This window comes from Mirounga angustirostris, unplaced genomic scaffold (genome assembly GCF_029215605.1).
Source record: "Mirounga angustirostris isolate CCGP_5_RB_7025 unplaced genomic scaffold, mMirAng1.0.hap1 SCAF_6, whole genome shotgun sequence".
Lineage (NCBI taxonomy): Eukaryota > Metazoa > Chordata > Mammalia > Carnivora > Phocidae > Mirounga > Mirounga angustirostris.
In genome coordinates this window covers 145,251,784-145,273,663 of record NW_026991714.1, presented here as the reverse complement: position 1 = coordinate 145,273,663, position 21,880 = coordinate 145,251,784, and the positions used below count along the sequence as shown (strand labels likewise).

Sequence of the window (21,880 nt, the reverse complement as noted above, 5' to 3'; positions counted from 1 at the left end):
TGGCCCCACGTCCCCCTGGGAGTTTGTTCTTTTCCGTACCTTTCAGGGTGGAGCACTCCCAGAGCCAGGGTTTGGGGCTTCGGGTCCCGAAGCTCGTCAGGTTCCGGAGGTGGAGAGACTCGCAGCTTCCCGCCCCCAGCAGGAGTGGGGGGCTCAGGCCTGGGCTGCTCCTCAGCCAGCAGGTGCACGGCCGGGCTGGCCCCTCGCAGAGTGGCTGCATCCTCCGTGCCTGGGGCCCCAGCAGAGCAGCCTGCGTCCCCATGAGCAGCACCAGAGAACATTCTCGTAGTACCTGTCTCGGGCGGGTCACCAGCCACACGCGCCCCGGTCTCAGCTGTGCTCGAGGTGACGTCACCCTCCGCTTCCCCAGCAGCTCCTGCCACCGAGCCGGGCTCTATGGGAGTGGCTCCTGCTGGTGCAGCCTGTAGCTCAGGAGCTCCACCTCCACACCTCTGCTCCCCCACGACGGTGTCGGGGGTCCAGGGCTCACGGATGGCCTCGGCCACAGTCGAAACACCCCCATGGGGAGAAGATGCTGCCAGGGCAGAGGTGGACACTGGCATGTCACTCGGACCCCCTGTGTGAGCAAAGCCCCAGGCACCATCCTCTCTGGGTTGACCGTCGCCAGTGGATGTCTCCTGGGGGTATATCCCAGGAGCAATTCTGTCTTCTGGAACCGAGGCCCCTTCTCGGTGGCTCTGGGGATCCACCTGGAAGCCCGCAGCTTTTTCCACGGGAGTCTCCTGAACAGCTGCGGGCAGGGAAGGACCCAAGGCTAGTTCCTGCTGGCCCCCGCCCTGCTGTGAGGGGGCCTGGCCTCCAAGCCCCAGCCCGGCCTCCCCAGCCCCCTCTGGCTTCTCACTCTCCTGCGCAGTCTGTGGGACACCGGTCATCTCCTTCCCCACGCCAGCACCTGGCAGGTTTGGCTCTGCGGCTGGTGCCGCCAGACCCGGCGGCCTTCCTGGAGCGGGATCCTGGGGAACCAGACAGGCGAGCTCAGCCTCTGTAGGCAACTCTTGCTTCTTCTCCTTTGCATCCACCCCGAGTCCAGCAGGAAGGTCGAGGAGAGGGGCGATGGCCACTCCTTGAGCCCCATCTGGAGGCTTCTCTGGGTGTGGCCCCACGAGGTCCTCGCCCCTCACACTCCCCTCGGCTCCCGCCGCACTCTGGGGCCGATCAGCGGTCAGGGCTCTGAACACAGACTTCTCAAAGATCTTGGTGATGTGCTCCCTGAAGTCAGGGAACCCAGTGATCATGCCCATCTGCTTGGAGCTTGCGTCCACACCACCCGAGGCGCCCCTCCTCGGATCCTTGGAAGGCTCTATCATCCTCTCCCCGCTGCCCTCTGGCTCCTTTGCTGCTTCACCTGCCATGCTTTCCTCGCTGGCGGGGCGCGCTGGCGGCCCACCGGGCTCCGGGTCTGCACCAGGAGCTCTGGCCTCCTCCTCCTCCTCCTCTCCTGTCATCTGCTTACTCTTGGTCAGAAGCAGCGCCCTGTCCAGGTAGGGGATGGAGTCCGCGGGTCCCTCAGCGTTTCCAGCTCTGGGGCTTCCACTGCTCGCTTGCACCACAGAGACCTCCCCGCTGGCCACCCCTGGTTGTGAGAGAGGGGCAAGCAGGCTGGCGGAAAGCTTCATGGAGGTGGTATTTTCCAAGGCCGGCAGGGGCTCTTCTATGGGACAAGGGCCTGCCCCCTTCCCGGCAGCACCATCGATATGCAGGTAAGGAGTGTCTGGAGTAGCCTCTTCTGGTGGCCCAGGTGGCAGGGGTTTCTCTGGGTTGGGGACAGCCTGGGCTGCAGGAATATCCACCTTGCTCCTGGGAATCCCCCCCAGCTCTCCGGCTGGTAACAAGGCCCCCTGGCCGCCGGCCGAAAGCTGCTCTGCTTGGCTTGGCTCACCCCGGGCAAAGGTAGAAGCTTCCTTCTCAGGGGAGGCGCGCTGCTCAGTCTGAAAGGAGCCACCACTCAGAGAAGCTTCTGCGGGCCCCTCCAGAGCCCGCTGCACCCCCAGGTCCCCTTCCTCAGCATTCCCAGCAGTCTCGGCAGCCCCACCATCTGCACCTCGATCCTCTGCCGCTGCGAAACTTCCAAGGAGCCTTGGGGCCTCTGCATCCGAGGCGGTGGGGTGCTCCATGTCCTTCTGTGGGGCCGGCACAGGTTGCTGCCTGCCTCCCTGCGTCTCCCCATACGCCTCTCTGTCTGGGGCATCCTGGCTGGGTGTGCCTCTAAGGCTGACGGGCGCCGGGCCTGGCGGGCCGTGAGCCGCATCCAGGAGAGCGACTGAGTCAGGCCGACAAGGTGGGGTCCCCACTGTGTTCCCACTTGCCTTCTCTGTCTTACCCAACCCCTGGAGCGGGGCCTGAGCGTCAGCTGCTTCAGAAAGTTCTGCATCCCTGAGACATGCTTCTTCATGCTGGCTGCTGGCTCGCGACCCATCTGCCAGTTCCTGCTGGGACTTGTTGGGCCCCTGCTGTGCACAGCAACTCTCCTCTCTGCCCAAGTGACCTGCAAGAGGAGAGTCTTTTGAGGCCTCAGCTGCAGGTGGCAAGACTCTGGAAGGCAGGCTGTCACTGCATTCTCCCTCTTGCTCATTCTGCCCTTGCGCAGACAACTCCGGTCCTATTGCTGCTGACAGTTTTGGCTGCTCTGTCGCAGGACTCTCTGGAACCACGTCCCTGGGAGCCGAACCGGGCGCATCAGACAGGCTGCCTTTGGGGAGCTCCCCGTGACGTTCTGATCTGGAAGCTTGTTCCTCTCTCCCGCGAGTGGGCAAGCACACATCTGCCAGACGTTCCACAGGTAGGTGGGTTGGAGAAGCATCTGTGTCTAGGTTCTTAAAGCCTAAACCACCTGCATAAGTCTCTTTCTCATTTTCACACTGCTGGGGCTTCTCCCCGAGCATGTCAGACATGGATGCTTCTGGTTCTGATTGCAATGGCTGGAGACGGTTCTCAGAAGATACCGGGGGACCCTCAGAAGCAGCTACTTGTGTCCAGTTTTCCCTTAGGCAGGACGGGTTTCCCTGCTGATCTTGCTCCAGGCTGAGCATCGTAAGCCCACAGTCCACTGCCAAATTCTCCCCCTCGGGGGAATATGGCCCATCAGCATGGATTTCCTGACCAGCTGCCTCACGCCCCAGCCCACAAGGTTGGCCCGGGGATGTCAGCAAGCCCTCCCCGGCACAGCTGCTGGGCCTCTGCGCAGATGGGCGGCTCCTCATCTTTGTGTCAGATGGGCTCTCCGCCTCCTGGGCTTTGGGGATGACCTCTGCCGCAGGAGTTGACAGGAAACCTGATTTCTCAGTTTCTAAAGCAGGAAGATAGTCTATTCTTTCCAATCCCCCCGCGTCCCGAAGGGTGTCGGGACACTGGGTCTGCAATCCTGGCCCCTCCCAGGCAGCTTCTCTGGGAAGAATGTGTTCACCAGTTCCATCTGGCCCAGGGGGCAGGGCGAGATCCTTCTCGGGGAACTTGTGCAGTGAGCCAGAGGCACGGACCCCATGGGCTTCTCCCACCATCCCACAGGTCACCGAGCTCCACACTGTGTCTTCTGATGGAGAGCCAGGCCGATCGGTGTGCCCGGGACCCTCCTTTCTGGGTGGCTGTGCTGAGTCAGTGCCGGAATGCACTTTGCTGTCCACATCATGGCTTAGCTCTGAAACCTCCTCTTTTTCCACCTCCAGGCTGGGCTTGCAGCCTAAGGCCCCAGGTTGCTCTCCCCAGGGCTTCTCAGGATTTCTACTGTCAAGTGGCTCTGGGACTTCTTCCTGTCCCCTAGAGTTGGCCTCGGGTAGTCTGCTCTTCTCCTCAGCCACAGCTGGGCTTTCGGGGGTCCTGGCTTCATCCTTCGACCCTAGTGAGCTTCTGGCCCTTTCGTCTGATACACTGGTTGGGGCAGGGGACAGTACTCCTTGTTGGATTTTCTGGTCCCTCATTGAGACTTCTCCCCTGTCGTCCTGGGACAAAGGGGCAGGACCCTCTGCACAGTTCCCTCCTAGACCCTCTCCCTCCCTTCTGAGATCGGATGCGAGCTTCTCCCGTCCTGCCAACCCTGCATCTGCTAACTCTTTGGCCAGATTCGTAAGAACTGGCATCTCAGCCCCGGAAACCACCTCCTGGGTCAACCAGCTGGATCCTTCTGCAGCAGCAGAGGCCTGAGCAGGTGGTGATAAGGTGGAGACTGAAGCTGGACGTGTGTCCTCCATCAGGGCTCGTGGGGAGGGCTCTGTGCTCTCGAGCGAAGCCCCTCCAGGCTGGTTGCCTGCTACGGAAGGGACAGCTGTGCTGGGCTCGCTTCCCGGGCCCCCTGCCTGCCAGCGACCCTGAGCACCGCCAGCCCCCACGGTCTCCTTCCCAGAGCCCCCGGCCCTGGGTGCCGGGCCAGGACTCTGTGAACCCCAGGGCAGCTCGACGTGCGTCAGATGGGCTCCCATTTGCTGCTGGCTGCTTTCCTGGGAATTTGTGTCGGCTTCCTGGGCAGCCCCTGCAGGGCCCCTCGTGGCATGGCAGGCCCCGAGGAATTCCGAGCTGGCGGCGAAAGCCTGAGGCGGCACCTCCACTTGGCATCCGTCTCTGCCTGAGGCTCCGGGGGCTGGCTCTGGTGGAGTCGGGGTCTCAGGTTTTGCGGGGCACTCCTCCAGGCCAGGTGAGCTCGCCCTGCCTGGCTGAGCGGCAGGAGGGGCCTGCGGGGCCTCTGGCACAGAAGCCGCCCCCTGCCTGGACTCTGCCAGGGGAAGGCCACCTGCAGCCTCATTCCCTTGGGACTCGAAATCACCAGGCTGGCCATCTTTTTCACACAGCTGTCCTTTCATCAGCTCTTGGGGAGGTGCTGGTGAAACCCCCGGCGACTGGTCAGTGTGGCTGGAGGCAGACAATGTGTGCCCGGCACTGGGGACGACAGCGTCCACGCTGCACTGAGTAGAACTGCCCCCTTCAGGGACGGACGCTTTTGGGGCCTCCCCACGGGCATCTGGGGAAGGTTCCCTCCTGGGGTGTTGAATGATGGGCCAATCTTCAGGTGCTGCTACTGGGCTTGCCAAGCAAGCTTCCAGGGGGCCCTGGGCAAAGGGCATGGAGGCGGAGGGGCACTCCTGCTCCCAGGGCACTGGTGGGCGGGGCAGTGGAGAACCTTCTGGGCCCCTGGCTTCCTGTGGGCATTTGCTTGGCTCAGTCACCTCCGGGGACACAATGCACGGATCCAGGCTGGCGGCACCCTCAGACGCAGAGCAGGAGCCTCGGTGCCCGGCACTGCCAACAATGAAAACATTTGATGTTTCATTCATTCTCGTGGATGTGTGTCCAGAACCACATCACAGGCAGAATCACCCCCACCCTTTCCCCACCAAAGACCACAAAACACAGCATCCCCATGCAGCTCATTCCTCTCCATGAAGAGACCAAGCCCCCCCATCCTCCCCCTCCTATAACCCTTCATGTGCCCTTACTTTCTCCCAAAATCAATGCAGGGAATCTCAAACATTCAGCTTGGAGTTTTCCATGATGGTCGGTTGTGAACAGGGAAATATGAAAACATAGTCACAGTAGTCCAAAATGCAGGGAAATCAGAAAGTTTTCAATAGGTATAAATCATAATAGAGGGTTTGAACCAGTTCTGTGTAACTTACAAGGAGGTCCTAAGTACTTAATGAGGATCTTTAGATGTTTGGGGCAAAGGCACAAGTGGGCAAAGCCATGCTTTGAAATAAAGAGCTATTGTTGAGAATAGTTGCCTTGATTCTTTAATTCAACATGTAGTACTGTGAGGGATGTCATCCAAAAATCAATTCTGTTTAGCTATGGAATTCCTGCATGTGACCTATATTTTTTAGGGAAAAAATAATAAAATTATTATAGGAAGGAAAATCTATGGAACGCTCTTGCAACTGTTACATATATATACATTGACCTATTCACAGACCCACAGTGTTCTGAATGTGACCAGAGAAAAGATTCTACTCTACACGTTCACTACCAAAATTCTAGCTTTTGAATGCAAGGCAATGCATATACATTCATTTATCAGGGATGCATACAGTGGCAAGGTGAAATACATTCCTGTTAAAATTTAGGAATTGAATTGTGTCCCCCTAAAATCCCTATGTTGCAGTCCAAACCCCCAATGTGACTGTATTTGGAGATAGGGCCTTTCAGGAGGTAAATAGGTTAAATAAAGTCATAGGAGTTGAGTCCTAATGCAATCCAAGTGGTGTCCTAATAGGAAGAGGAAGAGACACCAGGAGTGTGCCACACAGAGAACAAGCCAAGAGGGACACAGCAAGAAGCCAGCATCTGCAAGCCAAGAAGCAAAGTCTCATCAGAAACTGACTGTGCCGGCACAATATGGGTATATGGGTACTTATTGTCCTTTCTCGCAACATTTTGAGGTTTCAAATTTTCCAAAACGAAAGGTTGGGAAAATAATCCGTCCTGCCTCCAAGAATGCACACTTCCAAGGAGGGAAACTGGACGCTTGTGTCCCCCCAGTTCATATTCATGTGTTGAAACCTAATCCCCAAGGGGATGGTATTAGGAGGTGGGGCTTTGGGGAGGTGACTTGGTCTTGAAGATGGAGTCCCCAAGCATGGGATTCGTGGCCTTATAAACGAGTCCCCAGAGAGCTCCCCTGTCCCTTCTGCCTTGCAAGGACACAGCGAAAAACCATCCGTCTATGAACCAGGAAGCAGGCTCACACCAGATGGAATGTGCTGGCACCTCAATGTTGGAGCTCAGCCTCCAGAACTGTGACAAACCAGTGGTTTATGCCCGGAGTCTCTTACCCTGACTCCATTCCAGCCTCTCTCCAAGCCCCTCACCTATGGAATGTACTGGACATCTTTGAGGGGGTGTGTACGCATCATCACTACACGAAACATCCTCATGTAATGCCTGTTCCCGCACATTTGACACACGAATGATGTGCCTGAGGCACAGAAGATATTCAAGAGGGACCCAAGAAAGAGTTGGCTACTGTCTCAACCCGATTTGTATTTTCAGACCCACAAGCAGAGCTGACAAGGGCAAAGAAGAGAAAACTCAGAGGGGAAGTTATACAAATCCCTTTAATCCTCAGCTGGCCACAAGGACGGCTGCACCCAGAAAGCCGTGGCCCAGCGCTGACGGCCGCGTGGGGAACCACCCCCGGAAGCACCAGGCTTGGGAGGGCTCCCAAGCCACAGCACTGTTGGATTGTTCTGGAACCAACCGCTCTGCATTCCGCAGCTGGCCAGTTTCCTTTTTACAAGCACTTTACATTTTGTGTCCCACCCATTAACTCGGGGTCACAGCACTTAGCAGTTAGTGAGGTTAATGGTGTATAATTCAGAAATGAAGTGCTTCCCACATACGTCTGCTTGCTCCAGAGGCGCAGAACACAGCCCCCTCCACGCGGGTAAGAAGACAAATAAAACCACTTCCTTGTCCCTGCCTCTGACTGGAGCTGCCAGCTTCGGGGGACTGTGGGGCTTCCCTTCAGGCGGAATGAAGTCTTTATCATCTGGGGACACATTCACTCAATCCGGGCAGCTTGAAAACCTGTGGGTCTTATCAGAAAACAACCAGGAGCAAATTCCCACCGAGTCTGAGGCACACGACTCTCCCCCCACATAAAAACCCTGCTTGGTTTATTTAGCATAAGCTGAACACCAGCAATTTCTTTGATTGCCCATCCGAAGCAATCTTTAAAACCAGATTAAAGCCACTTGTCAGAAGCAAATTTGCCTAAGGGCAGGAAAAATCCTAAGAACTGATCCGTGAGGGCTCTGCATTAATTGACGCTTACATAATGTCCTTTTGTGCTTCAAGATTGAATCAAAATGTGTGGGATGGAGATGCTGCTCAGAATCCAAAGGCCCGGGCGCCTGGGTGGCTCAGTCGGTTGGGCGACTGCCTTCGGCTCCGGTCATGATCCTGGAGTCCCGGGATCGAGTCCCGCATCGGGCTCCCTGCTCGGCGGGGAGTCTGCTTCTCCCTCTGACCCTCACCCCTCTCATGCTCTCTCTCTCAAATAAATAAATAAAATCTTTAAAAAATAATAATAATAATCCAAAGGCCAGCCCTTGTGCGCTTGGCTGCGCAGAACTCTCAATGGAAGGTTTTCAGCCCGTAGGGGGCACTGCCTTTGAGTTGAGGTTGTAGGATGAGTCTGATACGGTCTCCTTGGTGCAGACCACACACCCCCAGCACAAGAAAGGGTGAAGCATAGGGTAAAGCAACCTGGAAGAGAGGTGATTTGCTGTAGCAAAGTTCTGAGCAGACAACAGAGATGCCCTCCCCACTACCCTAGCTGGAGACAGTCACATCCAGATGGGCTCCTAAGTGCACAGTTCTGAAGACGTACACTTGAGCCAACCAGGAATGTTTGGGGAAGGAGCCTGGTGGAGAAAAAACAAGCATGGCCCCTGAACTACCAGGCTTCAAGGGAACCAACAAAACCATAAAGCAGAATCGTCGGATGGAGAGTTGCCACATAGTGAGCATTTATTAAGGCCAGGCCCATGCTAAGCACTTTCCAGTTATGATTGTATCTAATCCACTCAGTAGCTCTGCAGAGTAGATGGCCCTTATTGCACTCACATAGAAATATCCCCAGAGAGGTTTAAGACTGGACCCAAGGTCTCAGAGCTCCCGAGGCAAAGCAAGCTCAAGCCCCGCACTGCCTGGCTCCGGGCCCTGCCACCTCCCGCTTCCCTCTACTTGCTGGCCCCACCCCTTCTGGATGGGCGCTACAGGCTCTTCTCCCACTCACTCTGGTTGCATCATTCCATTTTCCAGTCTGCAGCCTGAGCAACATGGCTTAGAAATAAAAGCCTAATCTTGTCACCCTAGTGAGAAGACTCTTCAGTGGCTTCACTTTGCCATCAGCTGTGGCCCCGGCCTACCTTTCCTGTCTCATCCCACTTGGACCTCTCCATCAGTGCATCTGCCTGGAGCCCAGAGCCCTCCTACTCTTCCCCAGCAGGTCTCAGCCCTACTCATCACTTGTCAACAAAGCCTTCCTGGCCTGGCCTCTGGGATCAGATCTCCTTTCACAGGACCCCTGGTGATGGCTGTAGTCACAGTTGCCATCAACATGGATTGATGATCATTCCCTCCACTGGAGTATAATGAAGACTGAGTCTTGTCTCTTTTCAATATTGTTTCCCCAGTGTCTAGCATATAGTAAATATTGAATATATGAATGTATGAGTAGATGGATGGGTGGATGGATGGATGGATGGATGGGTGGATGGGTGATTGGTGGATGGGTGATTGGATGGCTGAATGGCTGGATAGATGGATGAATGGTTGGGGGATGGATGGCTGGTTAGAGGGATTGTGTGATGGATGGTTGGATGAATGGACAAATGGATGGTTGGTGGGTGTATGGTTGGATGGATGGAAGGATGAATGGTTGGTGGATGGATGGTTGGGTGGATGGGTGATTGGTGGATGGTTGGATGGATGGATGGATGGATGGATGAATGGATGAATGGTTGGTGGATGGATGATTGGGTAGATGAATGGGTGGATGGGCAGATACAAGTGAACACAAATCAAAGATTCTAAATATGCAGAAATGCTCCCAAATCATGGTTGTTTGATGTGACAATTAGGAAGGTTCTTTTCTTCCAGACAATTTCAGCATTCTGGTACCGATTTAGTCCAAATTCTTCATTTTACTGATGAAGATACAGAAAAATGAGGCTCAGAAAAGGCAAAGTACTTCTGTTTAAATGCTTCTTCAAAAGAAATGAGGTCAAGGCAGCACTTTTCAACCACAAGTCCCTGTGTACACTGGTGGGTCTGATGAGTTAGGGGGTGCGCTGTAAGAAATTTGTTACTCATTATAAAGTACAGAAGTCTGTGAATGATTGGTTATTTTCATAAATTAGTGTAATTGAAAAAGATTAGAAGATTTCCCCACATAACATCACCACTGATGTTACTCATTGCATTCCAATGTTCTTTCTGGAAAACGAAAGCAAGTGGTAGAGAGAGATCCTGTGAGTTCCATCGCAGCCCCCAGAAACCTCCAGTCCTAATACACTGTTACCAGTTGGGGCAGCTGCAGTGGTGATGAGGGGGCTCAGGGCTGGGGGCGGTCCTCAGCTGCATGGGTTCCTGCCGTGGCCCACACATTCAGGGGTTTTATGACACAGCTGAGCTCTCAGAGAAGTATAACACTCTGCCCTATTCTCCCTTAGGGTTATCTCCCAGGAAGAAGTGAGACTCCTCTGGTTGGTGTGATGGGGAAAGCAGCCACACAGGTGGGGGTTAAGGTGCTCTAGGTCACTGAGATAAGAAGTGCAGTCCTTTCATCCTCCCCCCAGCTGCCTGCCAGGTGACAAGCTCACTGGAGCTGGCCCTCCCCAGCCTTCGCAGCACCCTGCACTCGTCCGCAGCCTGGCACTGGGTGGGGAAGTTTAGTTCAGGGGGCAGTATCAGGAACCCCATTCTGACTTATCTTCCAGTCCCCGCTTACTGTTGATAAAGCTGGCTTTCTTCTCCTTGCAGACTCTGGTGCCAATTTCATGATTGACTCAGAATCTGGTGGGAAGGGATATGATGAATTAGCTTCCCAAACCCCCAAGAGCAGTTTAGGATGACTGTGGTGTTTTGTTTCTCCCATACGTTTTCAGGACTCGCCAAAATCTGATTTAACCCTTGGGCCATGTTGTCCATGTGACTTTTCTTCAGCAGAAGGAAGGCTGAGACCCCAACCAAAGAAAGAAAACTAAACTCCAAAATGTTTTCAGGTCTTCCAAACATGGAATCAGAGTAAACCTGGTTAATCTGGGGACCGTGTAGATCTTCACAATGACACAGTTAAACTGCTAATCACCTAATTGACTCACTGTCTTTATTCTTGCCCTTTGCTTTGTATTTTTCTCTGTGAATCATAAGTCTGGTAACCAAGTGCTCTAGGGTTATACATAACTATGACTCTTGGAGGTATTCTACTCTCTATGAAGATGCCCACTTCCCAGTTTTTCTTTCTTTCCCTTTTCCATCTCAAACTAGGAAGACTGCCTAAGAAGATAGTCTCCTCAAGAACTTGATATATGAGGGCCACTTGGGTGGCTCACTTGGTTAAGTGTCTGACTCTTGATTTCGGCTCAGGTCATGATCCCAGGGTCGTGAGATCAAGCCCCACGTTGGATTCCGTGCTAAGCACAGAGTCTGCTTGGTATTCTTCTCTCTCTTCCTCTCCTTCTGCCCCCTCACCCTCGCCATGCATGTGCTCCCTCTCTCAATAAATAAGTAAATAAACAACCAGGAGCAAATTCCCACCTCTTTAAAAAAAGAGAGAGAGGGCAATCCTCTCGGGTCCCTTCCCTCTTTCCCCTCCCTCGTTGGGAGCTTTGTACTATCGCTCAATAAACTTTGCTGCCCACCAAAAAAAAAAAAAAAAGAGAGAGAGATGTGCAAGAAAGTTTTCCCTGGTCTTTAGATGATACAGGAAGCACTAGATGAAACAGAGTTAAACAAGTTTCTTTACTGCAGGACTTCTCAGTGCCTTTGAGATACCGCCATACATTGTGAATCAACAAGAAGATATTGCACGGTGTTTTCCAAACTTGGTGTTTCTCAAAAATCTTCCTCTGCCCCTTTTTCTGATAGAGCATTTAGTGAGACTGATGTGCCACCCACAGAACATAGGATGGAACGCATAGCCATATGTAAAAGGAAGATTTGGTAAGGACATTTCGGCTGTCCTTTAGAGAACTAGAAGGATAGTTCTCAAATCACACTATCAAAGCACCCCCTGTACTCACCTCTCACCTGCTCTGGGAACAGAATATGCCTGTAAATCAGGAACATGTGAATAGCTCTTTTGTGCCTCAGAGCAAGGCCAGCTGAGGGCTCTGCACATAGGGAGTTCTTTCCCCCTCCATGATAATATCCCCTAATTCTCCTCTGCAATGAGAACCTCTAATTCCGTCCATCATGGGATTCCCCCCTTTCCCTCCTCCATGGTAAAACCCCCTTATTCCCCTGAACAGTGCCGACCCTGTCACCTGCCTCTGTGGTAGGACCCCTCCCCGCCACGCACCTCCCTCCACGGAGGGATTCCCTCCCTGAGCTGCATGTGCTCCCTTTTTTATTCTCCTAAAGCCGGTGTGCAGACTGTCTCTCAGTATCTGTGTGGTATATTTGTTCACTCACTCATTTTCCCGCTGGGTATGACCTCCTGGAGGTTAGAGGGAATTTACCTCATTTATTTTTATATCTTGGTCTAGCACTGGTACCTACTCTGCCGAATGAATGATTGAAAGATGGAAGGAATATAGAAATGAGGAGTAATTTTTTTAACTGACACAAAAAACCCCTTACTTCGGTTAACTCCCGTACTGTGAGATGCATTGCCTATTCCAGGGACGTTGGGAAAGGATTTATGTTCTAAGTGATTCACGCAGAGGAAAGAATTCTCAAGTTAATAAAGAGAGGGAGATTGCCAAGTCTCAACAACTAATCCTGGTATTTCACAGAGAAAGGCACCTCCTCAGAAACTTCTTGGCCATCCCAGCAGATTAGGTCCAATCTACACACGCGGTCCTAATTTGTCCAAACGATGCTTCCTGCACAGAGGCTGAGGAGCCCACTGACCTTGGCAGCCCTGTCAGACTCAGCTTTGTATTTTTTATTCAGTTTTAACTCTTTCCTCTGCTCATTCTGTGCCAGAAAAAACAAAGACCACAATGCTTGTGTAACCCATGCAATAAACAAGAGGAAAATTCTGGTAGGTTCTAAAGAGTTATGGGGGAGAAGGGCGTATATGTGAGGGAGTGGTAAAACCCCAAAGTATCCTTATTATTCAGTGTGCGCTCTGCCACATGGACTTATATGACTTCAAGGTCAAGGTGTCAGTCCACTTGTGACAATCCATTATCCAGCATAGTGTGTGTGTGGGGGGGGGGGTGGAGGACAGGCATCTGAATTCAAAGGAAAATTCAAAAAACTGTCTTCTAATCAATTTTTTCAGCATCTGTTTTGTGGGGTCTAAAAGACAGTGGAATGACCCAATTTTGCGGTTCCCAGCCTGATTGCTAGAAGGGGCTGACGGATTGTTGCACCCAAGAGCTCCCCAGAGTTGGCACAAATCCACATCTCTTTCTGGGTGTCACTCATTTCTGTCATTGTCTTTCAATGCATCTAGGTACTGTCATGACCATATACCAATTCGTTTAAATACATTTCTTTTTTTCTCTTCTCTTCTTTTTTCCTCTTTCTTTCTTTTTTAGTGAGGGAGAGAGAAAGAAGCAGAGGGGCAGAGGGAGAGAGTGAGAGAATCCTTAAGCAGACTCCCTGATGAGCGCGGAGCCTGACAAGGGGCTCAGTCCCACGACCCTGAGGTCATGACTTGAGCCAAAACCAAGAGTCAGTCGCTCAACCGACTATGCCACCCAGGTGCCCCTTTCTTAATTTTTCTTTTGGTCACACATCTGCCTTTATCATAAGCAGCCAGTGGGACACTTCCAGCAATAATAATAATAATAAAAATTAATTTACAGAAGCAGGAATTCAGTGAAACCACCAGGTTGGAACCCTTGGGAGCTCATATGTAGATGCCAATCCAGAGCAGGCAGGAAGAGAACTCCAAAGCCTATGAAGTGTGAGGGCACCAAGGAGATGAGGAGCTCTTTGTAGATATCCCAAGTGTACTTGGTGGAGGTAACCTCATAAATGAAGAACCAGGCAGTAAAGAACATTCCAATGGCCAACAGCACCACGGTGAGATGGGGGAGGAGAGCCAGGTTCACTGGGCTGGTGTATCTGCTCATGGCCTCGAGCTCCATTTCACCAAGCACAGGGTCATCCACCGCTCTACCACCAGCAATATTTTCTTAATTTTAAGTTAGATCCTACTACTTAGCCACAGAAAAATGCAAGCAGTGGTTTTTGTGTGCTTAGGTTATGGTAGTATTTTTATTTTGTTTTGACATCAAGAAAGAACAAATGGCTGTAAACATATTTTTGTTAATATTCCTTCTTGATAAGACTTCTAATGTGTATTAAAACCATCTTCCTGCCTTCATCAACACAGTAAAAGCAGGAGACATATTGGAATCTTCCCTTGATGACTAAAATATCTTTCAAAGAATTTGGGGCATTCCCTGAACAAAAAGATGTCACCAATGTCACCTATGTGAGGCTGAGCTCATGTGTACTGAGCTCAAAAATGTGCTAGTCACAGGCCTGTTTTGTTGAGATTTGCCTCTCTATAATCCCACTGGCCTAAATGTGTATGGGGTAGGGGGAGGTGATGAGTCAACATCACCGAGGGGCCAAGTGGTTCCATGTTAAAGACATAAAAACCATCCCAGGCTCCTTTCCAACATGAACACAGCTGCAGTGATGATTTGGGAAGATTAACTCCTGTCGAAGTTGGCATTTGAGACCACAGAAAGAAAAGAGACTAGAAGTGCTCTTGAAAAGGAAAGAAAAACAACTCTTGCGCGTGGCATCCTCTCTCTTATTAATATTTTTTTTCTAGAAGTGTCTCCCCACCTTTCCCAAAATAAATGCCAGGTTTTTTGCTGGCACTTCCATTTAAAACCAGAGAAAGAAACTTGATACAGGTGGCTTTTTGGTCTTTTCAGAGAACTTGGGTTGGGAAGTGTCATATAAAGAATTATTAACACAACAGGGGATGGGGCTAATGGGGGATTGGCTGCTACAGGAGACACGAGAAACAGAGGCCTGTGATCCCTGGAGATGAACAGCAACAGAGTAAATGTTGCTCTTACCCTAGCTAAGGCCTGGAGGAAGCGGCACAGGAAGATCCTGAGAGTCTCCCGGACTTGAGGGGATGGAGCTGGGCATCTGCGTGCCAGAGAAGAGGAAACTGGACAAAGCCAGAACTCTGGGGATATCCAAGTACTGATCAGCATGTATATGCACAAATACCACCTGAGACTAGGTTCAGACCACCTGAGAGGTTTATAGGGAAGAATCCGTAAAGCTAACACAGGGCTGGGAAAAGCTCTTGTTCCCACCAGCCACAGTGCAAAACCTATAATTCATGGGACATCTGTTAGAGTACTAAGAAGAGCCTTGCCTCAATAGTGGAAAACACGACCCGTGGGCTAACCACTGCTCTGGTCCCACCTAATGAAGCCCCAAAAGGATGAAGCTGTTCCAAATAACTGAACTGCATCCCAGAGCAAAGTTCAAGAATATTTATAAGAATACAAAAATATCCAGAATCCAAAAGCATAAAGCCCACAGTGTCTGGAATGCAAAGAAGCAGGAAAGTATGACCCACAATGAATAGAAAACTCAATTAATCAAAACCAGCCCAGAAATTAGGCAGATTATAGAATTAGTACACAAGGACTTTTTAAAACGTGTTATAACTGTGTTCCATGTGTTCAGGAGGTTAGAGGGAAGATTGAGCATGTTAAGTACAGACATGGAAGCTATAAAGAAGATCCAAATCAGGGGTGCCTGGCTGGCTCAGTCAGGGGAGCATGCAATTCTTGACTTGGGGTCATGAGTTTGAGCCCCGCATTGGGTGTAGGGATTACTTAAAAATAAAATCTTAAAAAAAAAAAAATCCCAATCAAACATGTCGAGATGAAAACTCTAAGGTCTAAAATGAAAAACACACTGGGTGGGATTAGTAACAGATTAGTCATTATAGAGAAAAAGATTAGTGAACCTGAAGACATAGCAATAGAAACCGTTAAAAATGAAACACAGAGAGAAAAAGAAAAAAAAAAAACAACAGAGCATCAGTGAGTTGTGAGATAACTTCAAGCCGCCAAATATATGTGTAATTAGAGTCCCCACACAGGGAGGGTGATTTTTAAAAACTATTTGAAGAAATAATGGCTTAAAAATTTTCCAAAAATGATGTAAACTATAAACCCGCAGATACAAGAATCTAACTCTAAGCACAAGAAACAAGAAGAAACTTACACCAAGGCACATCATAACCAAATTGCTTAAAACCAGTAAAAACATGAAAAATGTTAAAAGCGCTGGGAGAAGAAAGGACAGAAGAACAAAAGAAAGGGTGGCAGAAATTTTTGTTGGAAACCATACAAGCTAGAGTGCAGTAGGGCAATATCTTTCAAGCAGTAAAAGAAAAAAGAACTATCTGCCTAGAACTCTTTGCCCAGCAAAAACATCTTTCTAAAATACAGGTGAAGATTTTTTTTTCCAGACATTTAAAAGCTAAGAAAATTAATCACCAGCAGACCTATCTTTCAAGGAATGTTGAAGGAAGTCCCTCAAACCAAAAGGAAATAATACCAGATGGCCATCATTATCTACACAAAAAAATAAAGAACAGCAGACATGGTGACTGTGCAAGTAAATAGAAATTCTTTTTTCCTCATTATGTAAATCTCCTTTAAAAGATAATTGGCTATATCAAGCAAAAATAACATATCGTGGGATTTGAAATATATATAGAAATAAAATGTATGACAACAAAGCACAAAGGCCAAAAGGGAAGAAATAGAAGTATTCTGTTGTATAGGGCAAGACTCTTCTAAATGTACATGAAATTGTGCAATATCACTTGAAAGCAGACTGTATCACATTAAAGATGTATAGTATCGATCCTAAAGCAACCACCTAACACAAATAGTCGTGGCTAATAAATTAAAAGGGAAATAAAACAGAATCATAAAAATAATGACTTTTTCCAAAAGAAGGCAAAAAAGGAGGGTAAAAGGGATGGAGAAAACAAATAATAAGACTGGAGATTTAAGTCAACCATATTAATAATCACATTAAATGTAAATTAATTATAAACACTTCAGTTAAAAGGCAGCAATATTCAGAATGGATGAAAAAAGGAAGACTCAACTGTAAGCTGTCTACAAGAAAAGTATTTCAAATTTTGCTTAAAAACACAGATAGATTAAAAGTAAGAGAATGGGGGGGGTTCTACTCTGAAAATACTAATGAAAGGAAAGCTCCTATGTCTATATTATATCGGACAAAACAGATTTTGCAGCAAGGAATATTACCAGCCATAAAGAAGATCATTATAATGATAAAAGGTTCAAGTCATCAATAGGACAAAAACATTCTAAAAGTTTATTTAATAACAGAGCTTCAAAATACATAAAGCAAAAACTGATGAAAAAAAAAAAAAGAAATGGCCAAATCCACAATTATAAACTGATAGTTCCATACCCCTTTCTTGATAATTGAATGAGCAAGCGGATAGAAAATCAGTACAGATATGAAAGACCAGAAGAACACTATCAAGCAACTTAACCCAATTGCTATTTATTAAATACTATCCATTAGTGGCCAGCATTACATTCTTTTCAAGAGCAAATGACACATTTACAAGGTAGACCATATTCTACCCATTTTTAAAAGGTCTCAATAAATTTTAAAAGATTAAAATTATTCAAAGTATATCATCTGGCTGCAATGGAATTAAATTAAAAAACTAATAACAAAAGATAACCAGGGGCTCTTGGGTGGCTCAGTTGGTTAAGCGTCTGACTCTTTGTTTCAGCTCAGGTCATGATCTCATGGGTCATGGGATGGAGCCACATGTGGGGATCCATGCTCGGTGGGAAGTCATGCTCAGTGGGAAGTTTGCTTGAGATTCTCTCCCTCTGCCCCTCCCCTGACTCATGTGCACACATGCACGCACATTCATGTGCACGCGCTCTCTCTCTCTCATTAAAATAAGTAAGTAAATCTTAAAAAAAAGAAACATATCTGGAAAATCCCCCAAGTATTTGGATATTAAATAATATACTTCTAATAGCCCGTGAGTCAAAGAAGAAATTAAAAGGGAAATTAGAAAGTATTTGAACCAAATGAAAATGAAAACACAAATATCAAAATGTCACATGTAGTTAAAGCAGGATTTAGACTTTCAGTGCACTAAAACACCTATATTAAGAAAAAAAAAAGGTCTCAAATCAATGATCTCAGCTTCTACCTTAAGAAACTATAGAAACAGGGGCGCCTGGGTGGCTCAGTCAGTTAGGTGTCCGACTCTTGATTTCAGCTCAGGTCATGATCTCAGGGTCATGAGATGGAGCCCCACATGGAGCCTGCTGAAGATTCTTTCCCTCTCCCTCTGCCCACCGCCCTCCCCCCCAAAAAAAGAAGAAAAAGAAACCATAGAAACATTTGCACAACATTGAACTGTACTCAGAATTGGTTACGATGGTGAATTTTATGCTATGTATTTTTTTTTACCACAATAAAAAATCATTTAAAAAACCAACAAGTAGCTGTGTGTAAAAGAAACCAGACACCAAAGTATATATGCTGTTTAACTCCCCTTTATGTGAAGTTCAAGACCTGGCAAAACTAATTCATGATAGTAGAAGTCAGAACAGTTGTTATTCTTGGGCTGGGTATTGACTGGGAAGTGACAGGAGAGAATTTTCTGGGGTGACAGGAATGATCTAGCTCTAGAGCGGGGCTTGATTATACAAGTGTATAGGAGTGTAAACATTCATCAAGCTCTCAGCTTCATACTCTTACAGAATGTATCTTATACCAATGTAAAAAGGTAATTGAAAAAAACAAAACTATGGAGACACTAAAAAGATCAGTAGTTACCAGGAGTTGGTAGGGGAGGGGGAGGGGAGGAATGAAGAGGTGGAAACAGGAGATTTCTTAAGTCACTGAAACTATTCTGTAAGATATTGCAATAGTGGGTACATGGCATTATGTGTTTGCCAAACCCATAGACTGTATGGACAACACCAGAGTAATGCTTAATGTAAACTGTAGATTTTAGTTAATAATAATGTATCAATATTGGTTCATTAACTGTAATAAATGTACCAAACTAATGCAAAATGTTAATAATAGGGCAAACTGGGGGTGCCCTCTGAAGTATCTGACTCATGATCTCAGCTTAGGTCTTGATCTCAGGGTCGTAAGTTCAAGTCCTCCATTGGGCTCCATGCTGGGCACAGAGTCTACTTAAAAAATAATAATAATAATAATGATAGGGCAAACTGTATAGGAGGAAGGGGGTATATAAGAATTCTCTGTACTGCTCAATTTTTCTGTAAACCTGAAACTGTTCTAAAACATAGTCTATTATATATTTAAATGTACCTTATAAAAATATTTATATTAATATATTGTTTGAATATTTAAATATATTGTATATGAACGTGTAGTTAATATATTGTTTGAATATATTTAGATATTTAAATATTTATAAATACGTATGTATATACACACACAGCTATCACAATCAATAAAGAACTCGAAAAATGACAAAGGCCTGAGGGAAACACTAATATTTTAAGAGCAGTTGTCTATAGATGGTGAGCGCATTGGTGATTTTTTCTCCCCTCACTTTTCACTTTTCTGTATTTTCCTTTTTTAAGAGATTTTTTTTTAAGACTTTTTATTTATTTATTTGACACAGAGAGAGAGAGAGTGAGAGAGAAAGCACAAGCAGGGGGAGCGGCAGGCAGGCAGAGGGAGAGGAAGAAGCAGGCTCCCCGCTGAGCAGGGAGCCCGATGCGGGGCTCGATCCCAGGATGCTGGGATCATGACCTGAGCCGAAGGCAGACGCTTAACCGACTGAGCCACCCAGGCGCCCCTGTATTTTCCAAATTGTGACAAAAAATGGGATATCATCTCAGGATGGAAAAATACTCCTCCTCTCCTCTTTTTAAATGCTCTGTTGAAACCAGATGAGCAGAAAGCAGACACACACCTAATTCAGTGCGTGACCTTCTTTTTCAGCCCGTGTCACAAGTTGGGGAGCTCACTACCCCCCTCCTTTCTGTGTTTACTTCCTGCCAGAGATAAATAATGAGTCAGAAGCAGGACTGGCGGGGCGGAGGCTGCCCCCGGCTCTGCCTGACACGCCCTGCCTTGGCAGGAGCTCCTGAGTGGATCTGGAACTTTGCAAAAGTTTGTTAGGAAGGGACTGATTACTACTGCATCGGGGACCTGGGGCTCGTTCATTAAGAGCTGGCCCCAGACGCTGCTCATAAAACAGATCTTTTTGATTTTTCTTTTGTCTGGGTCTGAGAATGGACCTTGTTTACAGGGAAATTAAATTTTAAGGACAGACGGGGGGTTGCTTTCTAATTATGGAGCCCACAACACAAATGTTTTCAGACACTCGTGGGAGCTCAGCATAATGGCTCTGAGCCCGGGCTTCCGGGCAGCACCAACCCCAGCCGATTCCAGTCCCCACCAAGCCAAGCTTTGTCTGTGGGGGGGACACGTTTCTTCACCTCCCCGAGCCCCAGCTTCCTCGTGGCCTTCTGGTCATCTGTAGGCGTCCACCCTGAGCAGTGGGTGAGCTGTGGATTTCGGCCCTGGGTCCCGCACCCCCGCGTGCAGGTGACTCTGTGGCAGGCAAGGCTCAGGGAACATCCTCGCCCAGCCTCTCAAGTCCACTATTTCATGCTTCAAACTGTCTTTCTACCCTTCCCTAAGCTGCTGCTCCCCAAACGCCAAGGATTTCTGTGCTAAGTGAGAGTTTGTATATTTGAAAAAGCCAAGAGGTTGAGCTTAATGAAGATGCCCCATCCCCTTTCCCAGACTTAAAGAAGTTCTGGAATTCTCTACGTAAGAGCCTAGTAAGTCGATCCCTTCCTAAATTCTGTATTCCCTCTAGCTCCGTAATGATGACAGCTCTTCTCTCTGCCTGGAACCGTCTCCTTTCCCCACAAAGCCCTATTTCTGTTTGGTTTTGAAGACCCAACGGCAAGCCTAGTCCTTCCGGAGCACTCGCTCCCTTCCCTCAGCAGAGCCGGGCCCTCTCTGCCGCCCCCGTGCTCCCATAGAGCCTGCCTGCAGCACTGAGCTTTCCTAGAATGATTTGTTTACACGCCTTTCTACCACTGGACCCACAGGTGCTCTTTGTCTTTTTTACCTCTGGCCTCAAGCTCAGAGCTTGGCCTGTCGTGAGCTGTGGATCCATGTTTGCTAAATGGAATCTGCCCCACTTCCCCCAAAGGGATGATATATGTCCAGGTGTTGAAAGTGCTGGGTGTAGAGCAGGAAGTGAGTTGTCCCTGAAACACAAGAGCGCCCTGCTTTCTTCCCAAAGATGGAGGACAGTCCTGTGTGCCCCCCGCTGAGCCCGGGGTTGTGAGCGGTACATTGTCTTGCCAGCTTCACAACAGGATTCCCTCCTGGATGCTGGGTCTGTGACCGTGGGACTCAGCAAATATGCCGATTCACTTTTTTCCTTCTCAGCAAATGGTCCTTGCCACCCAACTGCTCAAGCCAAAGCTTCAGGGATCTTCCTTGACTGTTCTCTCCCTCCTCCCAAATCCGGTCCATCAGCAAGCCCTGGCATCTCTCAGCTCCAAAATCTCCAAAATAGCAAAGCTGTGTTTGTTTCTCCATCTTCACTGTAATCACCTCAGTGCCATGTGCTCAGTGGGCCAGTAAGTACCATCCCCAGAGGGGCGAAAATGGACTCTTGGGAGGGGGAAAGATATCTTAGATATTACACTGTAATTACAAAGTACTATCTGGCCCAATATGTCATCCAAAGACCACAATACATATACAATATATCTATGGTATGGAAATTTCCTGGGGAAGGGAGGGCAATTAGGAATAAAATGTCTAGGAAGATTCCTGCAGCGGGAGGGAGGGAGATAATGAATATAAGGCTGAGATCCCTGCCTCACTCAAGACACGCTAGATCCTGCCAGGGACCTGCACAGTTTCCTCTCTGACCTTCTGGCCTCCAGTTTTGCCCGCTGACGTTCTCCATACAGCAACCAGGGAGGTCTTATCAAAACATAAATCAGGGGTGCCTGGGTGGAGCATCTGACTCTTGGTTTCGGCTCAGGTCATGATCTCACGGTTGTGGGATCGAGCCCCGCATCAGGCTCCACGCTCCACGCATGGAGTCTGCTTGAGCTTCTCTCTCCCTCTCTCTCTGATCCTCCCACTCATGCTCTCTCTCTCACAC

At 48.8% G+C, this 21,880-nt stretch overlaps 1 protein-coding gene and 1 pseudogene across 7 annotated transcripts in view; both read right to left on the bottom strand.

Annotated features, from left to right (window-relative positions):
* The window catches only part of TACC2 (transforming acidic coiled-coil containing protein 2), a 199,392-nt gene that overhangs the window by 136,710 nt on the left and 40,802 nt on the right, over nucleotides 1-21,880 (bottom strand). For 6 of the 7 annotated variants that reach the window (XM_064595369.1, XM_045879001.3, XM_045879000.3 and 3 more), the window contains one exon: nucleotides 40-5,247. In XM_064595369.1, the coding sequence (XP_064451439.1) occupies nucleotides 40-5,247 (5,208 nt within the window). Of the gene's footprint in view, nucleotides 1-39; nucleotides 5,248-7,343; nucleotides 7,539-21,880 lie in introns of all 7 variants that reach the window. The other variant, XM_045879003.2, reaches the window with a different exon arrangement.
* Nucleotides 13,535-13,775, bottom strand: LOC123846924 (transmembrane protein 258-like; annotated as a pseudogene).